Source organism: Danio rerio, chromosome 7 (genome assembly GCF_049306965.1).
Source record: "Danio rerio strain Tuebingen ecotype United States chromosome 7, GRCz12tu, whole genome shotgun sequence".
In the NCBI taxonomy this organism is placed as follows: domain Eukaryota; kingdom Metazoa; phylum Chordata; class Actinopteri; order Cypriniformes; family Danionidae; genus Danio; species Danio rerio.
In genome coordinates, this window is record NC_133182.1 from 78,291,162 (window position 1) to 78,317,539 (window position 26,378).

Below are 26,378 nucleotides of genomic sequence, written 5' to 3' on the forward strand. Positions count from 1 at the left end.
GGATATTAGGCATGGACATATATATTGCGATCGTGATTTTCGAAAGTATTACATCGCTTTGTAAACGTTTATAATTACCACTTCACGAGTCTCCCCATACAGTTGAATAGAGCGCTTGGACCTGGGAGCCGCTTCGCATGACGTCACACTTAAGCCTGATTTATACTTCTGCGTCAGGTGACCGGCATAACTCACGGCGCAGGCAACGTGCGTAGCTGTGCATTTATACTTCTGCGCACTGTCTCTGTCGGTCCGCATTAACACTTCCGAAACGCTAGTGGGCAGTGGGGTGTAAATGTTCCTCTGTGTCGAGACTGCTGTTTTGCTTTTCCTGAACACTTCCTGGATGTACAAGTGACTCAAACTCGCTCATTTTGAGGCAGGAATCGGCGGACGTGCAACAACTTTAACTATGAGGTAAACACAAAACAAAACTTTCCACCCGGAGCTCCTTCACGGGACTCCACCATTGTAAACAATCGCGCGGCTCTCGGTCCCGCCCAGACTCGTCAGCGCTACCAAGCCGACCAATCACAGAGCTTGCGCTACGCGTTGTTGCGACGTGTAGTTAAAATTTGAGAGGTGCACGGCAGTGACGGCCACGGCAAAGGGCTCTATGCGTCAGCGCCGTAGCATAAATCAGAAGCATAAATGTTGAAGTATAAATCAGCCTATAACAAGTGGATACTGACACGCAGGCATTCATAGCTCCGCCCTCTTCTGAAAAGAGCACAATCTCATTTGCATTTAAAGCGACAGTTACCAAAACACCACGATTAGGATCAAAGCCTAAAAGGCTCAGCTTCAGAGTTTTACATTATATAAGTGGTAATTTGAGCTGAAACATCACACACACACTCTAGGAACATCAGACAGATGTCTTACATCTTGTCAAAAGGGGCATAATAGGTCTCCTTTAACATTTTAACTGCACAAATAAAGAATAAAAATATTTGAAATGAACAACTACTTACAATTAAGTGGCTTTATTGGTTACAAAACCCATAATCAGTAAGGGTTTCTGTTCAAGTTTTAAATGGCCTGAGAAAAAACAAATCACGAATATTATTATCAATATTATTAACAGCTTATGGTTTATAGTGTGCATTCCTTCACATTACATGCACATTTTTTTTTCTGTCAGTATATTGTCTGTGTTCATTTTATCATTAGATTACTGTGAATGCCCCTGCAGTGAAATCACACTGAGTGATGCGTGATCACTCCTCCTCTGTTCACATAGCCATGTCTGTTCATGTGAGCGCATGCTACTGTTTAGTGTACTTTATATTTGATGCACTCAGTGTGGTGTACAACTCCTTGAGTTGATTACTCGAGTGCTTTCCAGATCTTCTCATGTGCTGCATGTGAGTAAATCAAGAATTATTTCACACATTATAGGATTGGCAAGGTGTTTTACTGCATGAAGGACGGATGTTGTTTTGCAGAATGTGCATGTCTAGATTAATTGAATGATGTCTTCGCTGAAGAGCAAGTAATTTGTGCAGGATGTGATGATCAAGTCAGCTGTTTTGTTGATTCTGCCACATCTATAGACATGCAGAGAATTGAAATAATGTTACCTTCAGACCCTGGGTGCTTACAAATAAGGAAAACACTGCAAGAGGAGTGAAAATGTGCAATAAATGCTAATAGTTTTAGTAAAAATTAGAAGAGGAAGAAAGAAAATACAAAATATTTGACAATACTATCTAAATAAAGGCACTTAGCAGGTAGAGTGCAAATAAGTGAAGAGTGCAGTGCAGTGAGACTGATTCTGAAATATTTTAACTGTGTTATTGATGTATATTTTTAATTAATTAATACATTTTCAGGGTTCAACGCTAAAGATTTTTTCTACTGGCCCGATCGGACCAGTGGTTCAGATTTTTACTTGCCCTGCCAATATTTTTACTGGCAGTACCAAAAAAAAGTTAATAGTAATTCCTTAGCCACAAATTTAGAAAAGAAATGTGTCAAAATGTTCGTAAATGTGCTCACAACATCCAATCAGATAAGAGGAACCGAAAAGGTAGCATTTAAAGGCTTAAAAACACAAACTGTTTCTTGATTCTGACTGTTTTTGCACGCAATTGACAGATAGTCACAGGCAAATTAAACTATCAGTGGTCCTGAGCATCTCACACGCTGGCCCCGGGCCATCCGGCAGTCCTTTATTGTTGAGCCCTGATTTTTATCCTTATTATATAAAAGTATTATTATATATATATATAGTATGAGGTTAAAGCTTGAGTTGTGTGTTGATTAATGTTGTTGTTGTGTTTTTTTTGAACAGCTGCCACCCGTACAGCAGACAAAATGAGCAAGGACGCGCCTGCTGACCGGTAGGTTTTTATTCTTGCCTGATTGATTCTCAGTGAACCTTGATGGTTTGCGATTTTTGAACAAACAGACGCTGTGGTTTCTGGTTAATCGCTCTGAAAGCTCGCAGTGAGGCAACCGAAAACACTGATACAGACTGTAATCAAGCTAATAGCTTTCCAATGTTGCCTGAGGCCTCATTCTGTGTGCTTGTTTCAAAATCCGCTTGTCATTGTATCAGCACAGACCCGATGAGAAATGCGTGCTTCAGCCTACATTTTTGTGAAGCTTCAAAAAGTACATATGTTTGGATTTAATAGGTTTAAAATAGATCAAGGACAGAGGACAACACTATTAAACAACACAAGGGTGTGCTACAGAGGACTGCAGTGTTTTATCCAACACAATCTCACGGCAATTGGTAACTTTTTCATTTAGTGGCTAATTCGTATGAATTTGTACGATCTAATTCGTACAATTTAGTACAATTTGCTTATCCCCCAATGACGGTTGGGGTTAGGGGTGGGGTTAAGTGCCACACCTCCGTTTTAAAATCGTATCATTTCGTACGACTGAAATCGTACGAATTCGTACGAATTAGCCACTAAACTGGCAAAACGTAAAATACGTACGTTTTCTCGTGAGATCAGGCTGGTTTTATCACTTACCGGGTTACATTGGCTGAAGCAGGGAAGCGTCCCCTCGGTGTTTACCTGGTTCCATGAGCTGAAGCCTTGGAGGACACTTCAGCGTATTACTCTTAAAGAGATTGTGTTTGATAGCTAATCTGCTTTTAATTGTTTGAATTAAACTGAACTGAATGATATTAAAGTGATGTTTACACCACATCTGCACTTTAAAATCGCGGCAACAGCTGGAGGTTTGTAGTCCACAGCATGTTACTGCAATGTTTACACTGCTGATCATATACTTCTGGGTTTCTTCCTACCACAGCCTCGCTTTGGTTCTTTAAAATGGCGACCACATGAAATAAGCCTATTGGTTGGGTTTAGTGAAGGGTTTACCTCAGTTTTTGCCTTCTCTTAGATGTGTATCTGAAACGTACACCAAAACGTACGTTAAGTAACAAAGTTTAGATTTGAGAAATGTAGACACTGTCCTCTAGTGGATTGGTTATCTGAAGCGAAATGTCCCTGGAGCAATATATTTTTTCGCGTTTTACAGAAATGTAAGCTGAGGCACATATTTCCAAAATGATCCTGGGTTGAATTGTACATTCATTATTGCTTATCTGCATCTTTTTTAGATTAAATATTTGGTAATTAAAATGTGCCCTTACATAACACTGAGAAATTGCATAATGTCTGTGTGAATGTAGGGTTGCCTCGGGACTAAATTTTTAAAATTAGGATCATTTTGAAACAAGAAAATGTATTAATTTGCAGTTTGTATTAGGAATATTGCAAAACAAAATAAGTGAATGCTAAATAAACTCTGTTACACCTAGGGCTGGGCGATTTTTCAGATTTTTTCGATTAATTCGAATTTACGTTTTAAGACGATTTAATTTTGAATCAAATCGAGAAATTGTGATTTTTTTTTTTTTTTTTTTTTTTAAATTTATTTATTTATTTTTATTTATTTATTTATTTATTTTTTAAATATATATATATTTAATACATTATAATGGCACCTATGCGCTTGGGTTCACTCTCTGTATGAAGCAGGAAGCACACCAGAAGCGCCTCTCGGCGACGCGCCGTGCAGCACCACGCCATGGATTTTACAATTCTAAACAGGTTTCTATACACACACCGGTGCCGCCCAGCCACGATTCACAAAGCAGTTCATATTTCAGCCGGCCCACAGAGCGCCATCTGATTAGTTTCATGTTAAATATCATGTAAATGTGCGCATCTGGTGTGTGATAGTTTAAACTGTTATGTCCATGCCGTGTCGCGGCGCTTCTGTTGTGCGACCTGCTTGACTCCCTGTTAAAGCGTGAAGTCATGTAGGATTTTACTTGTTGCACGTCTGTGTGGATTGTCAAGATATTCCTTTATCAAGTCGATAAACTCGATCTCAACATGTATGAAGGATGTAAAAGCCTGCCATGTGAAAACCCGCGCCGATCTTTTGGTTTGAACACGAGTAGAGGGGAGGGACTGTAGCAGTGATAATGAAAGTAGCCGCCCCCATGACGTCATTTAGCGGACCTAGTTGAAAACCAGACAGATCAGACAGCATAATAGAGAGTGGAGCAAAGCGCATCAAATGATCGGTTTTTAAAAGGGGGAAAAAGAAAAATAGATTAAATTTATTAATTTATATTAGACACACATCTGGTGCTTGTATTTGCTCCTGCTATACGTCCACAACTTCACACATTGGGTTAAATTAGGCTTTACAGTTTCCATGTTCAGTCCTTTTTCTTCCACTGTATCTTTTTAAGAAAAAGGCAGCAGCATGTCATTCAATCAGAAGACAAAGTCAAAGCCGAGCTGACAGCGAATCTGTCCTAGACTCAGCAAAACTTGCAAAAATACCTCTGTTTTCCTGCAAGTGCAATATTTACACAAATATTTCTTATTCAAATCTTCAGCAACGCTATTTAACTCGTAAATTTGTTTTACATTTATTTACACCTTGACCGATTTTTGTATGACATGGCCATTAAAAATACAATGCTCCTTAACCAGATGGGTTTTCAAGTTACTTTTAAAGAGAGTTTTACTTCAGTCATGTTGTTGTAATGTTTTGAGAAGACTAGTAACACAATAAAAAAAAAAATCGAAATCGTGAATCGGTCAAACTTTATAAAAAACCTAGATTTTTTTTTTTTGCTAAATCGCCCAGCCCTAGTTACACCATGTCAATTTGAAAACACCATATACCAAAACTATCATTCACTACATTGCTTTCCCACACTCATTCGTTCAGTGAGCAGATAATGTAAAAGAGCAGAGATTTCCTCTATAAATGTGACTATATCAGCACTTAAACAGAGAGAAAAGCGCCTTATCGGGAGCATTTTACTCCAGCTTTTAGATGAGCATGACTGCTCTGGTTAAATAATGCATTATCATACAACCTTATTAACAGTACATAAACCTTTAACTAATCCTTAATATATACAGTGTTTTACAAATAGTGATTTTTCATAAATCATGTATGGTTTGGGACTAAAGTCTGTTCTGAGAGTTGACGTCATTTACTAGAGTTTTAATGATGCGCCACTCGCATTCACGGGTGAAAATCCAATCTACCTGCTTACATTGCTGACAGCAGGGCACTGATCCCATTCACATCTGATAAATGTCCACATATGAACAAGGTCTGAATCTGATTTGAGTAAATCGGAATCCGTGTGTTTTTTTTTTCCTGCATACACATACATGCGCCATATCCCCTCTGTGCCACATGTTAGAAAAAATCTGAATTGAGTCACTTGAACCAGGCAGTGTAAATGTCTTTTTATACTGTTGACTGACTCAACATTGACCCAATATGGTATTTTAAGTATAGTATGGATAGAGGAAATCAACTCTGAAGACTTGTAGACTCATGTTGTTTTTAACCTGAGGATGTATGAATGTTTTGCAATTATGTTGATTATCTTCTTCTTCTCTCGTTTGCAGTGGTTTTCTGGTCGCCATCATTTTCTTCATCCTGGGATTGGGAACGCTGCTGCCATGGAACTTTTTCATGACCGCCTCAATGGTAAAATATGTGGGAAACAGGCCAAAGAAATTAGAAATAACAGCAGAGCAACACCAGTCGAACAAGATTAACAGGGCAGAGTCTCACAATGTGCTTATACAAGCAGGCGTTAACAATATGACCAAAGATTATTTTAGTAGATTCAAACTAAAGCTAAGACTAGAAGTATTGATGAAATAAATAAAAATTGCAATAAATATTCAAACTAAATTAAACTACGAACATTCAGGGGAAAATTAATATAACTAAAATGAATAAAGAATTGAAATGAAATGAAAGTTATAACAAAACAATAATAGTTTTCTCATTTAATAAGCACTCATTCTGGGGTGGAAAATACCTATCATGATGCTTTTACAATTAAGCCCATCAGTCAAGCACAGACGCATCTTTTCTCTACCTATCAAAAATGCATGTTTAACTGCATGTGTTGTTTAAAAATCACAGTCTACTATGTGCAAAAAGGGTCAGAGTAAGATTATATTCCCAGTAGAATCAAGTCTTTCAATGTTAAAGTCAACGGCTGTTTTATTTTTTAGTCATGGAGCATTACATGTCAGCGACAAGACTGTACTTACAGAAATCTGTTAGTTCAGATGAATGCTCAGATCTGCTGAAACAACACAATGTCTCTGTGTTAAAGAGCTCTACATTAGCCTGAGAGGAACTGTGCTGCAGGACATTGATGTGTTTTTTCCATCTGAATTTTACAATAGGTCAACTGCAATTAGCTTACTAGCGCACTAACAGCCAGGATTGAACCGCTTAAACTAAAGGGCTTCAACCAGGGGTGCCCAAACCTTTCCCAAAAAGCAAGCTTGATCTGAGGGTTTTGGGCTGAATATTACCAAAACGACTTGTATTACATTTGCCGTGGGTAATTTACTAATTTATTTTGTTATATTTAAAAATGACCATAAAGTGGTGCGTTAAATCATATTAACTACAGCAGTATCATTTGTAGCATTTTGTAATGAACTTATTAGAAGAAAACACAAACAATCTTATTTATAACACAGTGGAGTTCAGTGCTGAGTTTGAGCTGCTCCTGCCTTTACCTTGATTTGCTCGCAGACGTCTCGTAAAACTGTTCTGTGTCTCGCAAGTGACAGTATTTACATTTTAAAATGGAAATTTATTTTCATTTACAACAGGGGTGTTCAAACTCAGTCCTGGAGGGCCGATGTCCTGCAGATTTTAGCTCCAACTTGCTTCAACACACCTGCACTCATGTTTCTAGACAGCCAAGTAAGAGCTTGATTAGCTAGCCCAGGTGTGTCTGATTGGGGTTGGAACTAAACTCTGCAGGACTCTCTCAGACCCTCCAGGACTGGGTTTGGACACCTCTGATTTACAACATTTAATTGATTTATTTAATCTTAGTTGGCTTTTATGTAGCTCAGCAATAAAGCAATGAAACAAAGATTGTGTTAAATTCGAAACGATCATCTCTGTGAAAGGCATTCGCCCAAACCACCTCCCCATCATTCTCCCTCTCTTTCCAGATGGGAAGTTGGGCCAAATAAAAAGTTACCATGGGAAAGACTACCATGGACAAATAGTCAGGATTGAACCACTTAAACTAAAGGCCATAATGTTAGTTGGCTTTTTTGAAGCTCATCCACCTCCCCATCATTCTCCCGCTCTTTCCAGATGGGATAGTGGGCCAAATCAGTGAAGCACAGAAACATCTTTTCTCTAGCTGTCAAGAAAATGCATGTTTAATTGCACGATTTGTTAAAAAATATAGTCTACTGTGAGCAGAAAGGGTCAGAGTAGATCGTTCTCAGGAGAACCAAGTCTTTTAATGGTAAAGTCAACTGTTTTAATTTTAGTCATGAAGCAGATGGGATGGTGGGCCAAATCAAAGGTTACCATGGGCTGACTTTGGCCCGCAGGCGCTACTTTGGGTATCTCTGCCTTAAACACACAGTGAAAACATTGAACCAACACGAAAAACATCACAGTTTCAGCTCAAATTCCTGCTCTTAGTGTTACTGTGATGTTGTTTACACTGTGTGTTTAAGGCAGGGCTATTTCAGTAGTTTGGGTTGTGACTTGATTTGAAAGTCTGTTTTTTAATTAAGGGTTTAACTGTGGGAGGCATAATGTGCTCTAGTCAAGTTAAAACATAAGAAAATCAGAGGTGTAAAGAGTACCTGAAAACCATACTTGAATAAAAGTACAGATACCTTACTGTAAAAATTACTCCATTACAAGTCACCAATTCTAATAAGGCTTTTATATATATATATATATATATATATATATATATATATATATATATATATATATATATATATATTCAATCGAAAATGTAGTGAAGTACTGAGTAAAAGTTGCTTATATTTTTAATACTCAGTTCAAGTACAAAGTAGCCAAAAAATCAACCCGGGCTCATTGTGGAAACGTAGCCCTGCAGACGTTTCTGCGGGCCGCGAGATACGTCATGGGAGGTACATATTCGAGCGTTTTTTGTTTTGCGGATCCGCGGGAGCGCGCGCTGTTCGCGTCCGCGCCATTCTAGCGCGAAAAGCCGCCGGATCGGCCGCCCTCCTCTTCCTCCTCCTCCTCCTCCTCCTCCTTCCCTAAACCCGAGCGACGGTTTGCTAAGGCCGTCCAGAAAAAAAAAAAAAGCAAAAGCCTTCGTCTTCGATTTTGACCGTTTTTTTTTGGATCCCGCCACGTTCTCGCCCTTATTTTTCGGATTCCGTTTTTCATCTTACCTGATTTCTGGAACCGCTGTTCCCCGGATCCCGGTCGTCGTCCCCGCGGCCTGCTCCTCCTCTGGGGCCTCCGCTCCGCTGTGAGCTAAGCAGACAAACTGATTGCATCGGGAAAGCCCTCCACTCAGAGGCGAGCCGTCGGCCAGCGAGCGCGAAGAGGAGGAGCGGAGCGGCGCCACACCGCCCCGCAGCGTTTGCTCGAAAAAAACTAAACGTGTCTGTACGTACCTCCGGCCACGTAAATCGCGGTCTCCAGAAACGTCCGCTGGGCTACGTTTCCAGAATGAGCTTGGGTTGCAAAAAATACTTAAGTAAAGTAACGAAGTCCATTTATTTAAGTGCTTTACACCAATGAAGAAAATAAAACTGTAAAAATTATTAGATAAACAGTTGTTTTAAACTTCAGTAGCGCTTTAGTTTAGGTCACAATTCATGGTGTTAACAAACCATTAACTAACACCACTAGCTTAATAAACTACTAATTAGCTGTGTATTATTAGGTCATCACTGGGTTTTGGTAGAATTAGGTACGCAGAATAACTAATTAATATCTTAATAATAGGCAGGTAATAAGCCAGTAGTTAATAGCATAAATTGTGAGCTAAAGTGTTAACCCAAACATTTTACTCAATATTTCTTGAAGTTGGTTTGATGAAAATCAAATAATAATAATTAACTAAATGGAAAATGATTCTTTTTTATTTATAAATAGGATGTGTGCACTGTTGCTTACAGTGTTTAGTTTATGTTCTTATTAGTTGTTTTTTAAATGCCAAAATATGATGTTTTAAAAATTATTCAGTTTCAAATACTTAATTTCTAATTATTGAAGTAAAATTGACTTTTTCAAAAATAGATACAATTAAAAAAAGCATCTGTCATCAGCGACTCTGCTAAAACTGATTCAGTTACTCTAACATTGATCTTTTTATTTTTTGATCTGCTTTTCTCCAGTATTTCAATAAGAGACTCAACACATCTGAATCGGGGAACGGAACGATAGCATCCGGAAAAGAGTATTATTTCAACAACTGGATGACGCTGCTTTCCCAGCTGCCTTTGCTGCTGTTCACGCTGCTCAACTCTATTCTCTATCCACGGTGAGAAACCTTCTGTTTTTAATGTGTTAATGCACTTTAAATGTTATTTTTTTTTATTTACTTGAAATTTATAATTAAATTATAAACATTTTAAATTAATTTAATGCATTTTGGAATAAGGCTGTAACATAACAAAATGTGTAAAAAGACTTTTCAGATACACTGTATATATGTGTGTGTATATATATGTGTATGTGTGTGTATATATATATATATGTGTATATATATATATATAAGCTCTTTTCTATGTGAAAATATTTGAAATGCTATTCATTATGTATTTAATGTGTCCTGAAAGCAGCGATCTGCATCTTTGTGAATGATTCCTGTGTTTTAGGATCTCGGAGAAGATGAGGATTGGAGGAAGTCTAGTCTTCATCTTCCTGCTCTTCTTCCTCACTGCCGTCCTGGTGATGATCCCCATGGAGGAGGACCGGTTCTTCTCCATCACCATGGCGACCATCTGGTTCATCAACTGTGAGTGCCAAATTCACGGGATCTACATTCATCACAACTAACATTGAATGTGTTTATGATGTGACAGACGATTTCGCTTCAAAGACATGCTGATTTAGATTTCTATGAGTCAAAGTAGGGTGACACAGTGGCTCAATGGTTAGCACTGCCACCTCACAGCAAGAAGGTCGCTGGTTTGAGTTCCAGCTGGGTCAGTTGGCGTTTCTGTGTGGAGTTTGCATGTTCTCCCCATGTTGGTGTGGGTTTCCTCCGAGTGCTCCGGTTTCCCCCACAGTCCAAACACATGCGCTGTGGGGGAACTGATGAACTTTGATGAACTACAGGTAAATTGGCAGTTGTGTGTGTGAGTGTGTATGGGTGTTTCCCAGGTCTTAGCTTACCCTATAGCGCATGTTTTTGGATTGTGGAGGAAACCGGAGCGCCCGGTGGAAACCCACACCAACATGGGGAGAACATGCAAACTCCACACAGAAACACCAACTGACCCAGCCAGGGCTCAAACCAGCGACCTTCTTACTGTGAGGCGATTGTGCTACCCACTGCGCCACCGTGCTGCCCTGTATATAATACAGCATACAGCAATTTGTAACCATTATAATTGAAATGTTTTGAAATATGTTTAAAATTGACGTTTTAATGTTTTAAATATAAATTATTGTAGTTTTCAGTGCATCTTTGCATTGTTTTTAATGTAATATTTCATTATAATAAATAAATAATGCGATATATTAATATTGCAGCCCTAAACAATGCATTAAGTGTTGTTGGAGTAATAGATTTGTCTGTATTGTCAGCGTTCGGGGCCGTGCTGCAGGGCAGTCTGTTTGGTTTGGTGGGTTTGTTACCACAGAAGTACAGCGCCGTCTTCATGAGCGGACAGGGACTCGCTGGAACATTCGCTGCTCTCGCCATGATCTTCGCCATCGCAAGTGAGACTTTACCTTATTAAGCTGATCTTAACATCACTCTGAACTCACCGGACTCATTTATCAATCAATATGTGAGATTGTTTTGATTGTAATAGAAAGGGTTGGTGAGGTTTGGGCTGTGGAAGAGCTTCTGTGTTTTAATTGTTTTCTTTATTTATTTATTTTTTGCTTTTGTCAGGTATATTTGAGGTTTTTACAGTGTAAATGGCGTCAAACTTTTGCTTATTTTCCTCCATAGCGATTCATTGAGTGCCTTATGAACATCTTGTGCATTTCTGTGCAGATCTAATCACTGACTGTTTGTGTTCTTTTATGTGTTTGTGTTTTTATGTGTGTGTGTGTGTGTGTGTGTATGTGTTTGTTTTCTTGTGTGTTTGTGTTTGTATGTTTGTTTTTGCTTGTGTATGTTTGTTTGTGTCTGTGTTTTTTTATTTGGGGTTTGTGTGTGTGATTGTTTGTTTTGTGTGTGTGTGTGTTTGTTTGTTTGTGTGTTGGTTTATTTGTGTGTGTGTGTGTGTGTGTGTGTGTGTGTGTGTGTGCATGGGTTTTTGTTTGTGTATGTTTATGTTTGTTTGTGTGTATGTGTTTGTTTTCTTGTGTGTTTGTGTTTGTATGTTTGTTTTTGCTTGTGTATGTTTGTTTGTGTGTTTGTTTGTGTCTGTGTGTTTTTTTATTTGGGGTTTGTGTGTGTTCATGTTTGTTTTGTGTATGTGTTTGTTTGTTTGTGTGTTGGTTTATTTGTGTGTGTGTGTGTGTGTGTGTGTGTGTTTGTTTATTTGCGTGTGTGTGTGTGTGTGTGTGTGTGTCCATGGGTTTTTGTTTGTGTATGTTTATGTTTGTTTGTGTGTATGTGTGTGCGTTTGTTTGTGTGTGCTTGTTGGGCTTTGTGGTTTTGTGTTTGTGCATGCTCATGCATTTTTGTGTGTGTGTGTGTGTGTGTGTGTGTGTGCGTGCGCAAATTGTTTGTTTGTGCATGCGTTGTGTGTGTCTGTGTATGCATTTTTTTTGTATGTATGTGTATATGTGCATGCATTGTGTGTGTGTGTGTGTGTGTGTGTGTGTGTGTGTGTGTGTGTGTGTGTGTGTGTGTGTGTATGCATTTTTTTATGTATGTGTGTGTGTGTGTGTGTGTGTGTGTGTGTGTGTGTGTGTGTGACACAGGTGAAGCTAAAAGTGACTCTGCAGCTCTGGGTTATTTCATCACTCCATGTGTGGGGACTTTAATCACACTCTTCAGTTACATGATGCTTCCCAAACTGGTGAGTTGTGTGTGTGTGTGTGTGTGTTTGGAGGAAATCCTGTCACATCTGAGCAGTTCTGAGGCCTGTTGCACACAGCTGCTTTTGGTTTTGAGTGTGTGAATGAGAGTGTATGGGTGTTTCCCAGTACTGAGTTGCGGCTTGAAGGGCATGCGCTCCGTTAAAACATATTCTGGAATAGTTGGTGGTTCATTTCACTGTGGCGACCTCTGAAATAGAGACTAAGCTGAAGAAAAATGAATGAATAAATGATAATAATGATTCTTCAATTTCCCTTCTCAAACCTTCGCTGCATCATCAGTGTTTATTTCAGCCTTCATTAAGTTTCTGATAATGATATCTTAATCTTCAACAGAGCAGTGCATCACATTAACCCTGACTCGCATGCACATGAACACATGACATGCAGCAAACGCAGTAGGCTTAAATGATTTCTCATGAGAGTTAATCATTAGCTTGTATAGGAATGACTCTGAGTTAACAGAGACGGTTTATGTCAAGTGTTACGTCAGCTTATCCCGATCTGAACCACTAGGCATTTCTATGGATTTGGAACTTGTTCAACTATTTTTGTATAACATGCCTCTGGAGTCCGCCAAACCCGATCACTGTTTGTCTGTGTGTGCTTTGCGTGCGTGCAGGAGTTTGCAAGATTTTACCTGGAAAACAAAGGCAAGAGCTACGAGTTGGAGACATCCAGAGAGCTGCTGCCCACAGGTGAAGCTTATATTGTATATATATTCTATATTTTTTGGACTTTGTGGATTTTGGTTTTTAATTGGTGTTAATAGACTAAAATCAATTTCACTTGTAAAATAAACAACATTCATTTAAAAAAGGTTGTACTTTCACAGAAATATGCTTGAGTAATACGACTGTCATTTATTCAGACGTTGAACTGCATGTTAATTGCAATAAAATAAAATGAAGTTGTTGTTAATTCTAGTTAGAGCATCTTTATATGCCATTTAATAGAATTATTTTTAGTGTCTTCAATAAATGGTTAAAGCTGCAGCTGAATATCTTATTATGTTTTTGAGATGATAATTTTATTAATGATTAAACGTGTTTTCGATTCTCAAGCAAAATGCAGAATAGAGTACAGTTAATAAACCCAAACAAACGAATCCTTGCAGACACAAATTGGCTATAAGTGCATGCAGTTAAAACCTTTGATATACAAAAGCCAAGATGAGAGGAAAAAATGATAATAAATGAGGTGAATAAATGAAAATAAGTCCTTATGAACCCATCAAATTTACACAGTCATAATATTTCTCACTATTTTCATCTTTATAGCCAACTAGTTTAACCAGTTAAACTCTGCTGCTATTTGGGGATTTCCGCCTGGATTTTGCCTACTCAAATTTAAAAGCTTCCCAAATCCACATGCAGAGGTGTAAATGCAAAAATTTGGTATCATTTTAAAGAAAACCCTTTAAATTTTCATAAAACACCATTGAAAGTGTTTAAAATAACTGTATATGTCGTCTGTGTTATAATAAACACCTAAAAAAAGGCGCTTTTTGAAAGTGTAGCTTTTAGGTTGTGTGTGGTCTAGCGTGCTGTAATTAATGTTGGTGGTCTCTGCACATGTCTGTAATCATAGGAAAAAAGAGAAATGTCTCCATCATAATCTATGCTAAAGTTATTGTATTCCAACTGATGAGAGGTGCTGTACAAGCCACAGGGAGCGATCATTGTTTACATATTTCACTATTCTTTTGTTTGATCAAACATAATTCACTGTGTTTGGAGCACGTAAGACATATAAAAGGATTACTTATGCACATCAGCTCAAAAACAGAGGAGAATGGCCCTGAAGTGCACAGCATAAGGTGAGAGATGACAGCTGTCTGTGCTATCTGGGGCTGCTTATTGATTATGAATGTATTGTTTTCACTTCTGCACCATGGAAACACCGAGATTCATTCAGCAACTGTTTGATATGTGAATATAATTCAGTAAAAGAATGCTACAACCGTATGAGCACCGGCAAGAGCTTTCATATGAGCTATAACTTGTACATGTGTCTTATAAAAAAATATGAAAATGAACCAATGTTCAATACCCAGCTCGGGTATCCAAAATACTGTGTATTTAAGTGTAAATAACTTTTATACAGTAAAATAAAAACCAAAGTGATGCATATGTGCTTAAAATATAGATTCTACACTTTCAAACGAAACCACTTACGGGGGTCTGGTGGAATGCTAGCCCTTTAAATCTTATAGCGAAAGTCGATGATGTCACAGACCCGGTACCGGCTCCGCAGAGTTTAAGTGGTTTTAAGTACTTGGACCATTTTTTGATAGTATAAGAATGCTTGATGTTATTGATGATAAGGTGAAGATTGTGAAGATGGTTTTAAGATGATGATGATGTTCCTCCAGGTGATGCTGAAGTCTCTGAGAAGACGAGTGAACCGCTGAATGGCCCTGTGGCCAACGGGACTCCCAGTAATGGCATTAACAGTGTGAGTGAAGAGGATTCTGGGAAACAGGCCTTCATCTCGCTGCAGCAAGAAAGCGCGTCCACTCAGAAGAGCTCCGTCATCCAGGTCTTCAGGAAGGTCAGACTGCACACTAAAGATGATAACTGTGAAGATAACAATGAGTAAAGAGATCTAAAAATGGTTCTTAATGTAAAACAACAGCAGACTTAACCACAGCTGTAAAGATAAACATGTTGAGAAACTATGTAGTAGGGATCACTTTCAGGATGAGGTTTAATGAAAGACATTTTTTTTTGTACGTTAATTATTTCAAATTAATTGCACGCGTTAACTCGCAAATTTTGACAGAACTTGGGGATGGGATGCAGCTGGAAGGGCATCCACTGCGTAAAACTTGCTGGATAGGTTGGCGGTTCATTCTGCTGTGGTGACCCCAGATTAATAAAGGGACTAAGCCGACAAATAAATGAATGAGAATATATATATATAATGTCAAAACAACTTTTTTTTTAGATGTGATTAATTGCAGTTAATCTTTTCTCAGCACTAGAAATAAGGATAAAAACACACGGAAGTTATGCTAGCGAAATAAAGAATTTAAAAAAAGTACCTCATATATCCAATGCTAGTTTTGGCATCGTTTTGTTGCTTCCTTTGTGTATGCCAGGACCAACACAGAATAATTAGTGTTACTCTTATGGTAACTCTTACGTTAAAGTAAGATTGCATGAGCTGGATTCACTGGTCAGGAAATGCAGCACACTGAGGACACCTGCTGGTCACAATAGAGTAATGCAAAAACAGCATGAATTAAATAAATAAACAGATGGTTATTATTTGATGGCGTGGACACAAATATAGTTATTATATTTATAGTTAATGACCTTAGTGTGAGCTTCCCTTTTCATTTAAGCGCATTTAGTATAGCTTTAAACCTGTAATATGTCCTGTGGTAAACCTTTATTCATTGTCTTCAGATCTGGGTGATGGCCTTCTGCGTGACCTTCGTCTTCATTGTTACGCTCTCGGTTTTTCCTGCTGTCACTGTGGACGTGAAAACTGCCTATGGAGGAAAATGGGGTAGGAAAACATACAGACAGTGATGCAAATATTATTGAATTATAATTATAGTGACCAATTCACCAATTCTTGTTAAACCTGAAGTCAATCGATATTGATACGATATGAATGGATCATATAATGAGGTTTTTGATTTATGACCCTTAAAGATGAGCAAAAAAATTGAAAGTGTTTATGTTGCAAAAACAAATTAGCCAATAATTAAATATGTTTTAGTTTTCACTAGGGTTTCAGCCAGTTACTTACTTGATTCTGATTAGTAGTTTTAAACTAGGGATGTCCAAACTCAAGGGCCGGTGTCCTGCAGATTTTAGCTCCAACTTGCCTCAACGCACCTGCAAGGATGTTTCTAGAAAACCTAGAAAGAGCTTGATTAGCTAGCCCAGGTGTGTCTAAATGTGCAACACACTGGCCCTCTAGGACTGAGTTTGAACACCCCTAATCAAATTTAAATCCTGATCAGTAGATAAATGGCGCCATCTGGTGGATCAGTGAAGAGCAACACTTTCAGCACAGTTTCTCAGATGAGTGTCTTGCAGATTAATGCCTCTACAGTTATATATGATTTTTTTTGTCTTTGTGTGGTTTCAGAACAATACTTCATTCCAGTGTTTTGCTTTCTCTGCTTTAACTTGTGTGACTGGGCTGGCAGAACCGTGACCTCAGTGTTTAAGTGGGTGAGTCAGTTTTATTTCATTCATTAGTCTGAGAGTTATTTCTACATCTATTCATCATTGAAAAACTAAATAAAAAGAGTTGGAGTGGTGCAAATATTTTTATGTTTAAAGTGCATGTGTATAAATGAAAGTTAATGCAAAGTTGTTTATTTATTTATTTTTTTAAATAAAACCTTTACTTAAGTTGAAAAATAGGTAGAAAATTCATGCCAAGATTAATATAAAAAATACACAAATATTAATTTTGTGGTTAGAGCTTCTTTTTCTTAAAGAAATAATACTTTTGCTCAGCAATGACATATTTTTTTTATATTATACAAGCGTTATAAAATATCATATAATACAAGTCTGTAATTTTGAAATAATTTCTGCTAATTTGAAAAGTTAAATCAGTTTCTTCAGAATATAAAGCATAAAAACTGTTACTGTTTTAACACTGATAATAATCAGAAATAATTTTCTCATCATCAAATAATATGGAAAAAATTTTAATGCTAAAAAATAGCTTTGCTTCATAAGATTAAAAATATATATTTTGGAAGGGAAAAAAAGCTGTCATTTTTTTAGAATATGAGACTATTTGGATTATTTTAAGTATATTTGGACAGTGCAAAAACAACAACAACAACAACCTTGGAAAGTGGCAGAAAAGAAATTTAAAAATAAAATTTTGGGGGCGATTTTATTTAATTTTTTTTATTTAAATTATTAAATTTAAAAAATATATATCTTTTTAGATGTGTATAATTTTCCCCAAATAATTGCCTTTATTAGTAGAAGATAGTTTTATTGGAGGTTTTTTGCAACCACTTTCTGGCAAGATAACATCTTTCACACTTCCCACAGTATAATAAAGTCATAATAAGGATGCAGATCAGAATTTAGCTTACAGATTTGATTTAATTAAAGACCAAAAAAACAAATGTATTATTATTTTATTATTTAATGTCATTTTACTCTTCATATGTAATGTCCTCATATAATATAATATAATAATATAACAATGTAATATAATATAATAAGGATGGATATTAAAAGTTACTGTTGAAATATGATTTAAAGACCAAGAGACACATTTGTTTTATTTAATTTTTTAATTTTAATTTAATTTTCCTTAACGTTTTTGCTTGGTAAGTTCATCATATGTTCAATTCAATTCAGCTTTATTTGTCTAGTGCTTTTACAATGTAGGTTATGTCAAAGCAGCTTCACATAAATGGTCATAGTAACTGGATCAGGGTAGTTCCGTTTTAGTGTTTAAGTTCAGTTCAGTTTAGCTCAGTTCAGTGTGCTTTAAAGTCATTACTGAGAGTCCAAACACTGAGAGCAAATCCATCGATGGGTAGCTCTACAGATCTCAAACCATGCAAGCCAGAGGCGACAGCGGAGAGGGACAAAAAAACTTCATCGAGGCGAGTGAAGAAAAAAAAACCTTGAGAGGAACCAGACTCAGTCGGGCACGACCATTTTAATTACTCCGCTGGCCAAAAGTCTTGTGCAGAGCTGCAGTCTCAGCGGTGGAGGCTGGGAGCTGGCCTCAGTGAAGACTCGTCTGTCCCTGGAGCATTACTCATCATATTGACATCATATATGATGTCCTCATATTAACCCTGACAGCTCTAACTCTCTCTCTGTGTGTGTGTGTGTGTGTGTGTGTGTGTCACTCATCAGCCGCATAAAGACAGCCGTCTGTTTCCTCTGCTGGTGGTGAGTCGTGTGATCTTCGTGCCGCTGCTGATGATGTGTAACGTACAGGACCGACAGAACCTGCCTGTGCTTTTCTCCAACGACTTCATCTTCGTCTTCATCATGCTGCTGTTCTCCGTCTCCAGCGGATACTTTGTGTGTTTGTCCATGACCTACGCACCACAGTAAGTACATACACACACACAGATGAGCCCTAAATGTGTAGCTGGAAATGTCATTCAGATATGAAACTATTATTAGGTAATATTAGGTTACTGATCTTTAGACATCAATATTTTAGTTTTGGTCACATGATCTTTCTGAAATCATTCTAATGTTTATGTTTTGTCGTCTTTTCTCTCCATAAGGCTTGTGGAGCCTAAAGACGCAGAGACTGCCGGAGCCCTGATGACCTTTTTCCTGGCTCTGGGTTTGTCTTTAGGAGCAGCGATTTCATTCCCGCTGCGCTTACTGGTCTGACACACACACACACACACACACACACACACACACACAAATGGATGCTCTCAGGGCCACTGAAGGAAAGTGTGTGTGTGTGTGTGTCAGCTGTTCATATAAATCACACACGCACACACATTAAGAAAAGGAAGAGCTCTCTCTGGCAGCTTAAAACATGCAAATACTGTGCATCATCTAAAAAAGGGAAACAAAGGAAACAAACTCAAGTGTACGTTTAATGAGAAATCTCAAAACTAACAAAAGGAAACATTTATTAGCGATACCTCAGTGACTAAACTTCAACATGGTAACTGGAGTTTTCATCAGTGGCCAACCATGACTACAGCTAGCTGATAAAGCGCACGCTTGTGGTATTTTTATAGGAAATGTTTTCATTTTAGGAGCAGTTTTGCTTTTTAATTTCAGCGAATTTAGTTACAAACCTTCTTTTTTTATTCAGAGTAAATGATATTAAATTGCGTATAAGTATAGGTACATTGCTGTACCTAAATTTTACTGATATTTTATTATTATAGTCATGCATATAGATGAAAATGATATGAAAACATTAATGGTCAGTGTATTTTTTCTACTTTAAGTGTATAAAGATGACTTTCTGTCGTCATTTTATGTTTAAAACAGCGCAGTGGCTGCTGGTGTTACTGATGGAAACTGTTGCTACCATAAACCGTAGATCAAAGATCAAAGGACTTTTATTTTGTTATTTTACTTTGTATTTTATTTTATACATCAGAGTTCAAATACATTCAGGAGTGACATTATCATATAATTATAATATAGTAAAATTCATATAGGCCATTTCAATGTCATGTTGTTGGCCCATGAAAATTTCCTGCTTGTTGTCAAGCTATTTCATAACCGTAACAAAAGGTGATTCAATCATAACTTAATGTTAAACACGTGCCGAAGGATTATTTATTAATATGTGGCTCTTTTTGAATTCTCGGAAGCTATAGAAATTAAAAATGTAGAACAGGAAATGCGTTAGGACCGTTGTTATTGCTTATATACCTCAAAATGGTCTTTATATAGGGCTGGGCGATTTGGCCCAAATCAAAATCTTGATTAATTGAACATTTTAACTTGATGACGATTAATGAACGATTATTTTCTTCATTTATGTGATATTTTTTCCCTCATAGTTCACGGACAGGTTTTGTACAGTAAATATGCTCAAGTGAGAGATTTTTATATGTGTAGGGTGCATTACTGGATTTAAAATAATGTGTAGTTAATATAATAACTAGAATAATATAAGTGTAAATCATTATAGAATAAGTATTAATTAGCCTTAACAGATTGGGGTCACGTGAGTCACGCAAACACGGTACGGAAAAAATCGACCTGGAAATTTTTGATCGAATATAGGTTCTGAATGTCGATTTCAATTAATCGCCCAGTCCTAATAGTATATGCATACATATACAGTTGAAGTCAGAATTATTCTCCCCCCTGTTTATTTTCCCCCCAATTTCTGTTTAACGGGGAGCAGATTCCTTCAGCACATTTCTAATCATAATAGTGTTAATAACTCATCTCTAATAACTGATTTATTTATCTTTGTCATGATGACAGTAAATAATATTAGACTAGATATTCTTCAAGACACTTTTGTACAGCTTAAAGTGACATTTAAAGGCTTCACTAGGGTAATTAGGGTAACTACGCAGGTTAAAGTAATTAGGTAAGTTATTGTATAACAATGGTTTGTTCTGGAGACTATCAAGAAAAAAATAGCTTAAAGGAGCTAATAATATTGACCTTAAAATGTTTTTTTTAATTATTATTAAGAACTGCTTTTATTCTAGCCAAAATAAAACAAGTAAGACTTTCCCCAGAAGGAAAAATATTATCAGACATACTGTGAACATTTCCTTGCTCTGTTAAACATCATTTGGGAAATATTAAAAAAAAAAAAAAAAAATTATACAAATAATTCTGACTTCAACTGTGTGTTCTATAAATATATATATATATGGCTATAAAAGATTGAGGCAACTTAAGTTTCTCTAAATATATTGCTCATGATTTATTAGGTCTGATTTGTTACTCATGTCTTCCAGATTTCCGGTAACACATTAATTGAAAGAAATTTGCAGAATAATGAAAATTATTTATCTCAAATATTGATGTATATGTCATAAATAAATCCAGATATAAATCCAGAGAAACTGAGAATTTCCAAGTAGTCTCATTTTTTCTATAGCTGTATATATGAAGAGTTCAGATGCTAAAACCTCTGAATGCCATCTGAAATTTTTCTTCTATTATTAGCATTTTTCTGTGGATAGGTTCAGTAATTTTCACTTTTATGGCAAAAATGAGTTCTTTTCATGGTCTTTAAAGTGAAATAACTCCCCACACAACATAGAAGGCTGAGAAAAACGCTCGTTTTCCAAATAAATTTCTGACGGCACTTAAGAGGTTTTTGCATCTAAACTCTTCATATAATATTAATATAATGACATTTATAAGTATTATAGACAGTGGGGTATATAAGGCTGAGTTCTGTGATTTGAAAAGCTAATTTTAAAGGAAACATTTGCACTATTTCTAGTTCGTTAGGCAAAAAAAAAAAAAAAAATTGCTAAGCTAAACTCTGTTTTAATGCTAAAAAAAATCTGACATTTGTACTTAAAGCAGCTTTTGCCCAGATCAGACCGCAAAAACATCAGTTAGTAGGTGAAAATATGCTGATGCACTCTTTCATATTACTTATGTTATTTATAGTTTTATAGAGTTAAACTCATACACTCCACTGTGTGCTTTGGCACTGTAATGTGTAAAGCATGCATATACAAATGTGCATTAGTTTCTTTCTTTATTTTAAATGATGATGAGGTGACCAACAGATCATTTCACTGATTAGACCAGAGATATGAAGGGAAAACCAATAAAACACACACAGACACGCATAAACGCATTGAATTTACCATTATTTCATAAAGACTGTATGGAAATGATCATATTTAATATTTCTAATTTACAACAAGTAGCTAAAAGTGCTTTTATAACAGAGTAAAACATCTCCACATTATTATTTTAGTTTTATAGATTTTGACTTGTGTACTGACCATAAAAGCCAATTATTATTTATTCAATCATAAAAATACGACGATACTGGAATCAACAAACGCCTCAACCTCGTTTTATAAACTCCTAATTAAATGAAATCAAACTCATATTTCATATTTATGTTGATATTCCTGACCTGTTTAGCAGTATTTGACGTTACACTGCCTTGCACCAAACTGACTATATTTTGAGGAGTAACTGCGTTCTCTTGTGTTTTATCACTGAGGATATTTTCTAAAATGGAGCTTCATGTCTGTGTTCAGGAGTGTGTGAAGTGCCATCTGAATGTGTTTATAAAGGCGACTCTACTGTATGGACTAATGTTACAAGCGTTTGAATTGAAGTTAGTGTTGATTTTTTTAGTGTTCAGTAAGGTGTTACATCTGTTTTTGGTCTTCGAAATGATTCCACATTTCATTCCTCCAACAACAAGCTTGAATTCCTGTCATGCACATGGCAAGATAAAAAAAACCCATATAGGAATCTGAGACATGTCAATGTATGCAAATCATATATTATAAAGCAAGTTCATATTTGCATTTCATGCATGAAAAAATGCTGCATATTTCAAAAATTTCAATCATTTGAAATACAAATATGTTCAAATATAACCACAATATTATATGTTCATATATGGCCATGTACATCAGTGTCGGTACAATCAAACCGAATCTGAACACCAGCAAAATGAATGTAAACTGATTCTTGACAAGTGAACTATTTAGGAAGAGTTAATTTAACGATGACCAGGAAATATTTGGTCATATATATGTTGTTGTTTTTGATCTTTAACTTGACATGCCATCATGGAAAGTCTGAAAGTTGTGTTTTTATATAATGTTTTGTTTTCAAAAGGTGTAGTGACAATTTAAATACAGACATGAAAGAAATGAAGCCGCTGTTTGTGTGTTGAAGGTCACTTTTTATTTTGTGTGTTTGCTGTGAAATCCAATACTGATTTAGAAGAGTATAAGAAAATATATCAGTCACAGTAGTTTGTGGTGTTGTCGTCTACATCCAGCAGCAAAGGTCTTAGATGAAGGCAATAAATCATCAGCACATGAACACACACATACAAATACTGCTTCTAGCAAAAACAAACACTGTTCTGTCTATACAAGAGCTTTAAAGATACAAACACGTCTCAGATCATTGAGTTTATCAATATAGATTCAGTTTTCAGTATTACAATCCTATTGGAGTGTGTGTGTGTGTGTGTGTGTGTGTGTGTGTGTGTACACGTTTAAGATCCTATTGCCATTTGTAGCAGTGTAAAACTAGGAGCATTACTTACACCCTGCTGAAAAATCCAGCTTAAAGCAGCCTAGGCTGGTTGGCTGGTTTTAGCTGGTCGACCAGGCTGGTTTTAGAGGGGTTTTGGCCACTTCCAGGCTGGTTTCCAGCCATTTCCAGCCTGGTCTTAGCTGGTCAGGCTGGGAGATGACCAGCTAAAACCAGCTTGACCAGCCTAGCCAAGCTGGGAGTCCAGCCAAAACCAGCTATATCCATCTTAAACCAGGCTGGTCTTAGCTGGATTTGGCTGGTAATTTTCCAGCCTGACCAGCTAAGACCAGGCTGGAAACCAGCCTGGAAATGGCCAAAACCCCTCTAAAACCAGCCTGGTCAACCAGCTAAAACCAGCCAACCAGCCTAGGCTGGTTTAAACTGGATTTTTCAGCAGGGCAGCTGAACCGTTTTCATTGCTTAATTACAGTGGTGGTAAAAGCAGCATGTTGAGATCCACTATAGGAAGCTGTGTATGCTTTTACACGTACTTAACTCCATCGCTGCTATGAGAAGATTCTGTTCAATACAAATGTGCCTCGTTTTCATGTAAACTGTGCTTATTATTCATTAGTTACACGTTTGTAAACTGATGTGGAAGGAAAAAGACTTGGATCAGATCAAATTGACCTGTATTTAAGTATTAAAATTTAAATTTGTAATTTTAAGACGTCAAATAGACATTCAAACAGAGACGTCTGGCTAATAGAGGCCGAATTAGCGCTGTCAGTAAACATCTAATAGACGTCTAACAATAATCCAAATATAGACTAGTCAATAAAAGATGCATTGATGAATGAATAGTCTATTTTTTTTTTAGACGTCTATTAAATGTTCAACAACTGCCCTAATTTAGTCTTGATTAGCCAAAACATCTGTGTTTGGATGTCTATTAGACCTTTTTAAAGCTCAAAGACATGCTTGCTGGGACTGGCTAACTACATATTTATTCTTAAAACTTGGTGGATATAAGTAGTTTTTCAGGTTAGAGAAGTCTAATAGACATCTACGTATAGACAGTTCGGCTAACTAAGGCTAAATTAGGGCTCTGGGTGAACATCAAATAGACATTAAACACGACTATTTAAGAAATGCATCTTTATTGACTTGTCTATACTTGCTTTTGTTAAATGTCTATTAGATGTTCACCAACAGCCCTAATTTAGCCTTGGTAAGCCAAAATGTCAATATTTAGATGTCTATTAGACATCTTTAAAACTCAAAAAATGGCTAACTATTTATATCCACCAAATTTTAAGAATAAGTACAGTTTAAGAATACAACAGTTCTGTCTGGTTCTCAAATCTGATTGGCTGAAAGCCGTGCAATATTCTGCATTATCAGAACTCCTACAGCTTCTTTACCCTTTGTGTATTACTCCGCCCACATACAGCCAGCAGAAAGCACGACAGATCTAAAGTGTAAAAGATGCTTTTATCTGTTTTAACAGCTGTTTAACTGTCAGCTTATGATTTGAATCCAATGCAGAAGAAAGTAGTTCCTCATATCATCTTTAAGACTCTCCATGTTTGATTTAGTTTTTTATATACACAATTATGCCGTCAAACTGTTATAAAAACGCAATATCACACAAGAAGCAGTGCGATATGGCTGTATATCGGCACTGGTGAGGGTACTCATAATGCTCATATATATATATATATATATATCTTTTGGCTAATCAAGGCTAATTTAGGGCATAAATTCTAATAGACATAACAGTTGTCTATATTGTTATCATTCATTCTGGATTCTGGATTGTTAGATGTCAATTGTATGTTCACCAACTGCCCTAATTTAGCCTTTACTAGCCAAAATGTCTGTAACTGTATGTCTATTAGACATCTCTAAAACAACAACAAAAAATGGTTAACTACTTGTATTCACAAAAAGTAAAGAAAAAATAAGTAGTTCGCCAGTCACAGAAAGTATTTTTTAAGTTTTAAAGACGTCTAATAGGCATCCAAATGTAGACATTTGGCTAATCAAGGCTTAATTTCAGCTATTGTTGAAGATCTAATAGACGTATAACAATATACCAAATTATAGACTGATCAATAAATCAATGCATTTGATGACTAGTCTATTTTTGGACTATTGTTAGATGTCTATTAGATGTTTATTTACAGCTCCTAATTAGCCAAAACATCTATATTTGGATGTCTATTAGACGTCTCTAAAACTCAAAAAATGGCTAATTATTAAAATCCACCAAATTTTAATAAGTAGTTAGCCAGTCCCAGCATTCATTTTCTTAGTTTCAAAAACGTCTAATAGACATCAAAATAGATAGTTTTGCCTAATCAAGCGCTCTCAGTGAACATCTAATGGACGTCTAAAAATAATCCAAAAATGGACGAGATGATAGATGCATTTGATGAACAGACAATTTGGGCTTGTTTGACGTCTAATACAGGGGTGTCCAAACTCAGTCCTGGAGAGCCGGTGTCCTGCAGATTTAAGCTCCAACTTGCTTCAACACACCTCCAAGGATGTTTCTAGAAAGCCTAGTAAGAGCTTGATCAGCTAACCCAGGTGTGTCTGATTGGGGTTGGAACTAAACTTTGCAGGACACCGACCCTCCAGGACCGAGTCTGGACATGCCTGGTCTGATAGATGTTCATTGACTTCAATCAATTCTACGTTTTAGGCTGACAGGGAAGACATTTCTAATCGATGACAATAATTTGAACATGACTGAAGGAGCATTTCCAGCAATTTAACGCACAGAAGCATGTCTTGATCATCCGCAAACTAGCAGTAAACAACAGTATCAGCCTCACCATTCATTCCTTGTGTGTAATCCAGTGTTTAAATCAACACTACAGATTCCTTGTGTGTAATCCAGTGTTTAAATCAACACTACAGATTCCTTGTGTGTAATCCAGTGTTTAAATCAACACTACAGATGTGTGTGTGTTTATGAGAGCACAGTGAGTGTGACGGTGCCTTTGGTCTTCTTCAGAATAGAAACGGCCTCTTCATGAGTGACTCCCTCCAGACTCTGACTGTTCACAGCGATGATCTGATCTCCCCGCTTCAGACGCCCGTCCTCTGATGCCGCTCCCTGAACACACACGTGTTTGTTTTTGTAAATTGTGGGGACATTGGTTTCCATAGTTTCTTATACTGTATAACCTGTGTTTT

The 26,378-nt window shown here is 36.8% G+C and overlaps 2 protein-coding genes across 30 annotated transcripts in view; one reads left to right on the top strand and one right to left on the bottom strand.

Annotated features, from left to right (window-relative positions):
- Nucleotides 1–26,378, top strand: part of LOC100334018 (equilibrative nucleoside transporter 2) — a 112,278-nt gene that overhangs the window by 5,803 nt on the left and 80,097 nt on the right. Inside the window, exons 2-13 of one of the 2 annotated variants that reach the window (XM_073907649.1) lie at nt 2,297–2,345; nt 5,922–6,003; nt 9,684–9,829; nt 10,167–10,306; nt 11,101–11,235; nt 12,397–12,494; nt 13,136–13,211; nt 14,888–15,066; nt 15,927–16,029; nt 16,621–16,706; nt 18,378–18,577; nt 18,761–22,841. In XM_073907649.1, the coding sequence (XP_073763750.1) occupies nt 2,320–2,345; nt 5,922–6,003; nt 9,684–9,829; nt 10,167–10,306; nt 11,101–11,235; nt 12,397–12,494; nt 13,136–13,211; nt 14,888–15,066; nt 15,927–16,029; nt 16,621–16,706; nt 18,378–18,577; nt 18,761–18,872 (1,383 nt within the window). In that variant the 5' untranslated portion in view covers nt 2,297–2,319 and the 3' untranslated portion in view covers nt 18,873–22,841. Of the gene's footprint in view, nt 1–2,296; nt 2,346–5,921; nt 6,004–9,683; nt 9,830–10,166; nt 10,307–11,100; nt 11,236–12,396; nt 12,495–13,135; nt 13,212–14,887; nt 15,067–15,926; nt 16,030–16,620; nt 17,057–18,377; nt 18,578–18,760; nt 22,842–26,378 lie in introns of those variants that run through there. The other variant, XR_012382900.1, reaches the window with a different exon arrangement.
- Nucleotides 22,849–26,378, bottom strand: part of mpdz (multiple PDZ domain crumbs cell polarity complex component) — a 109,042-nt gene continuing 105,512 nt past the window's right edge. For 24 of the 28 annotated variants that reach the window (XM_073907648.1, XM_073907645.1, XM_073907637.1 and 21 more), the window contains one exon: nt 22,849–26,298. In XM_073907648.1, coding sequence (XP_073763749.1) covers nt 26,152–26,298 — 147 coding nt within the window. In that variant the 3' untranslated portion in view covers nt 22,849–26,151. The remainder of the gene's footprint in view (nt 26,299–26,378) is intronic. The other 4 variants (XM_073907646.1, XM_073907640.1, XM_073907634.1 and 1 more) reach the window with 1 other exon arrangement.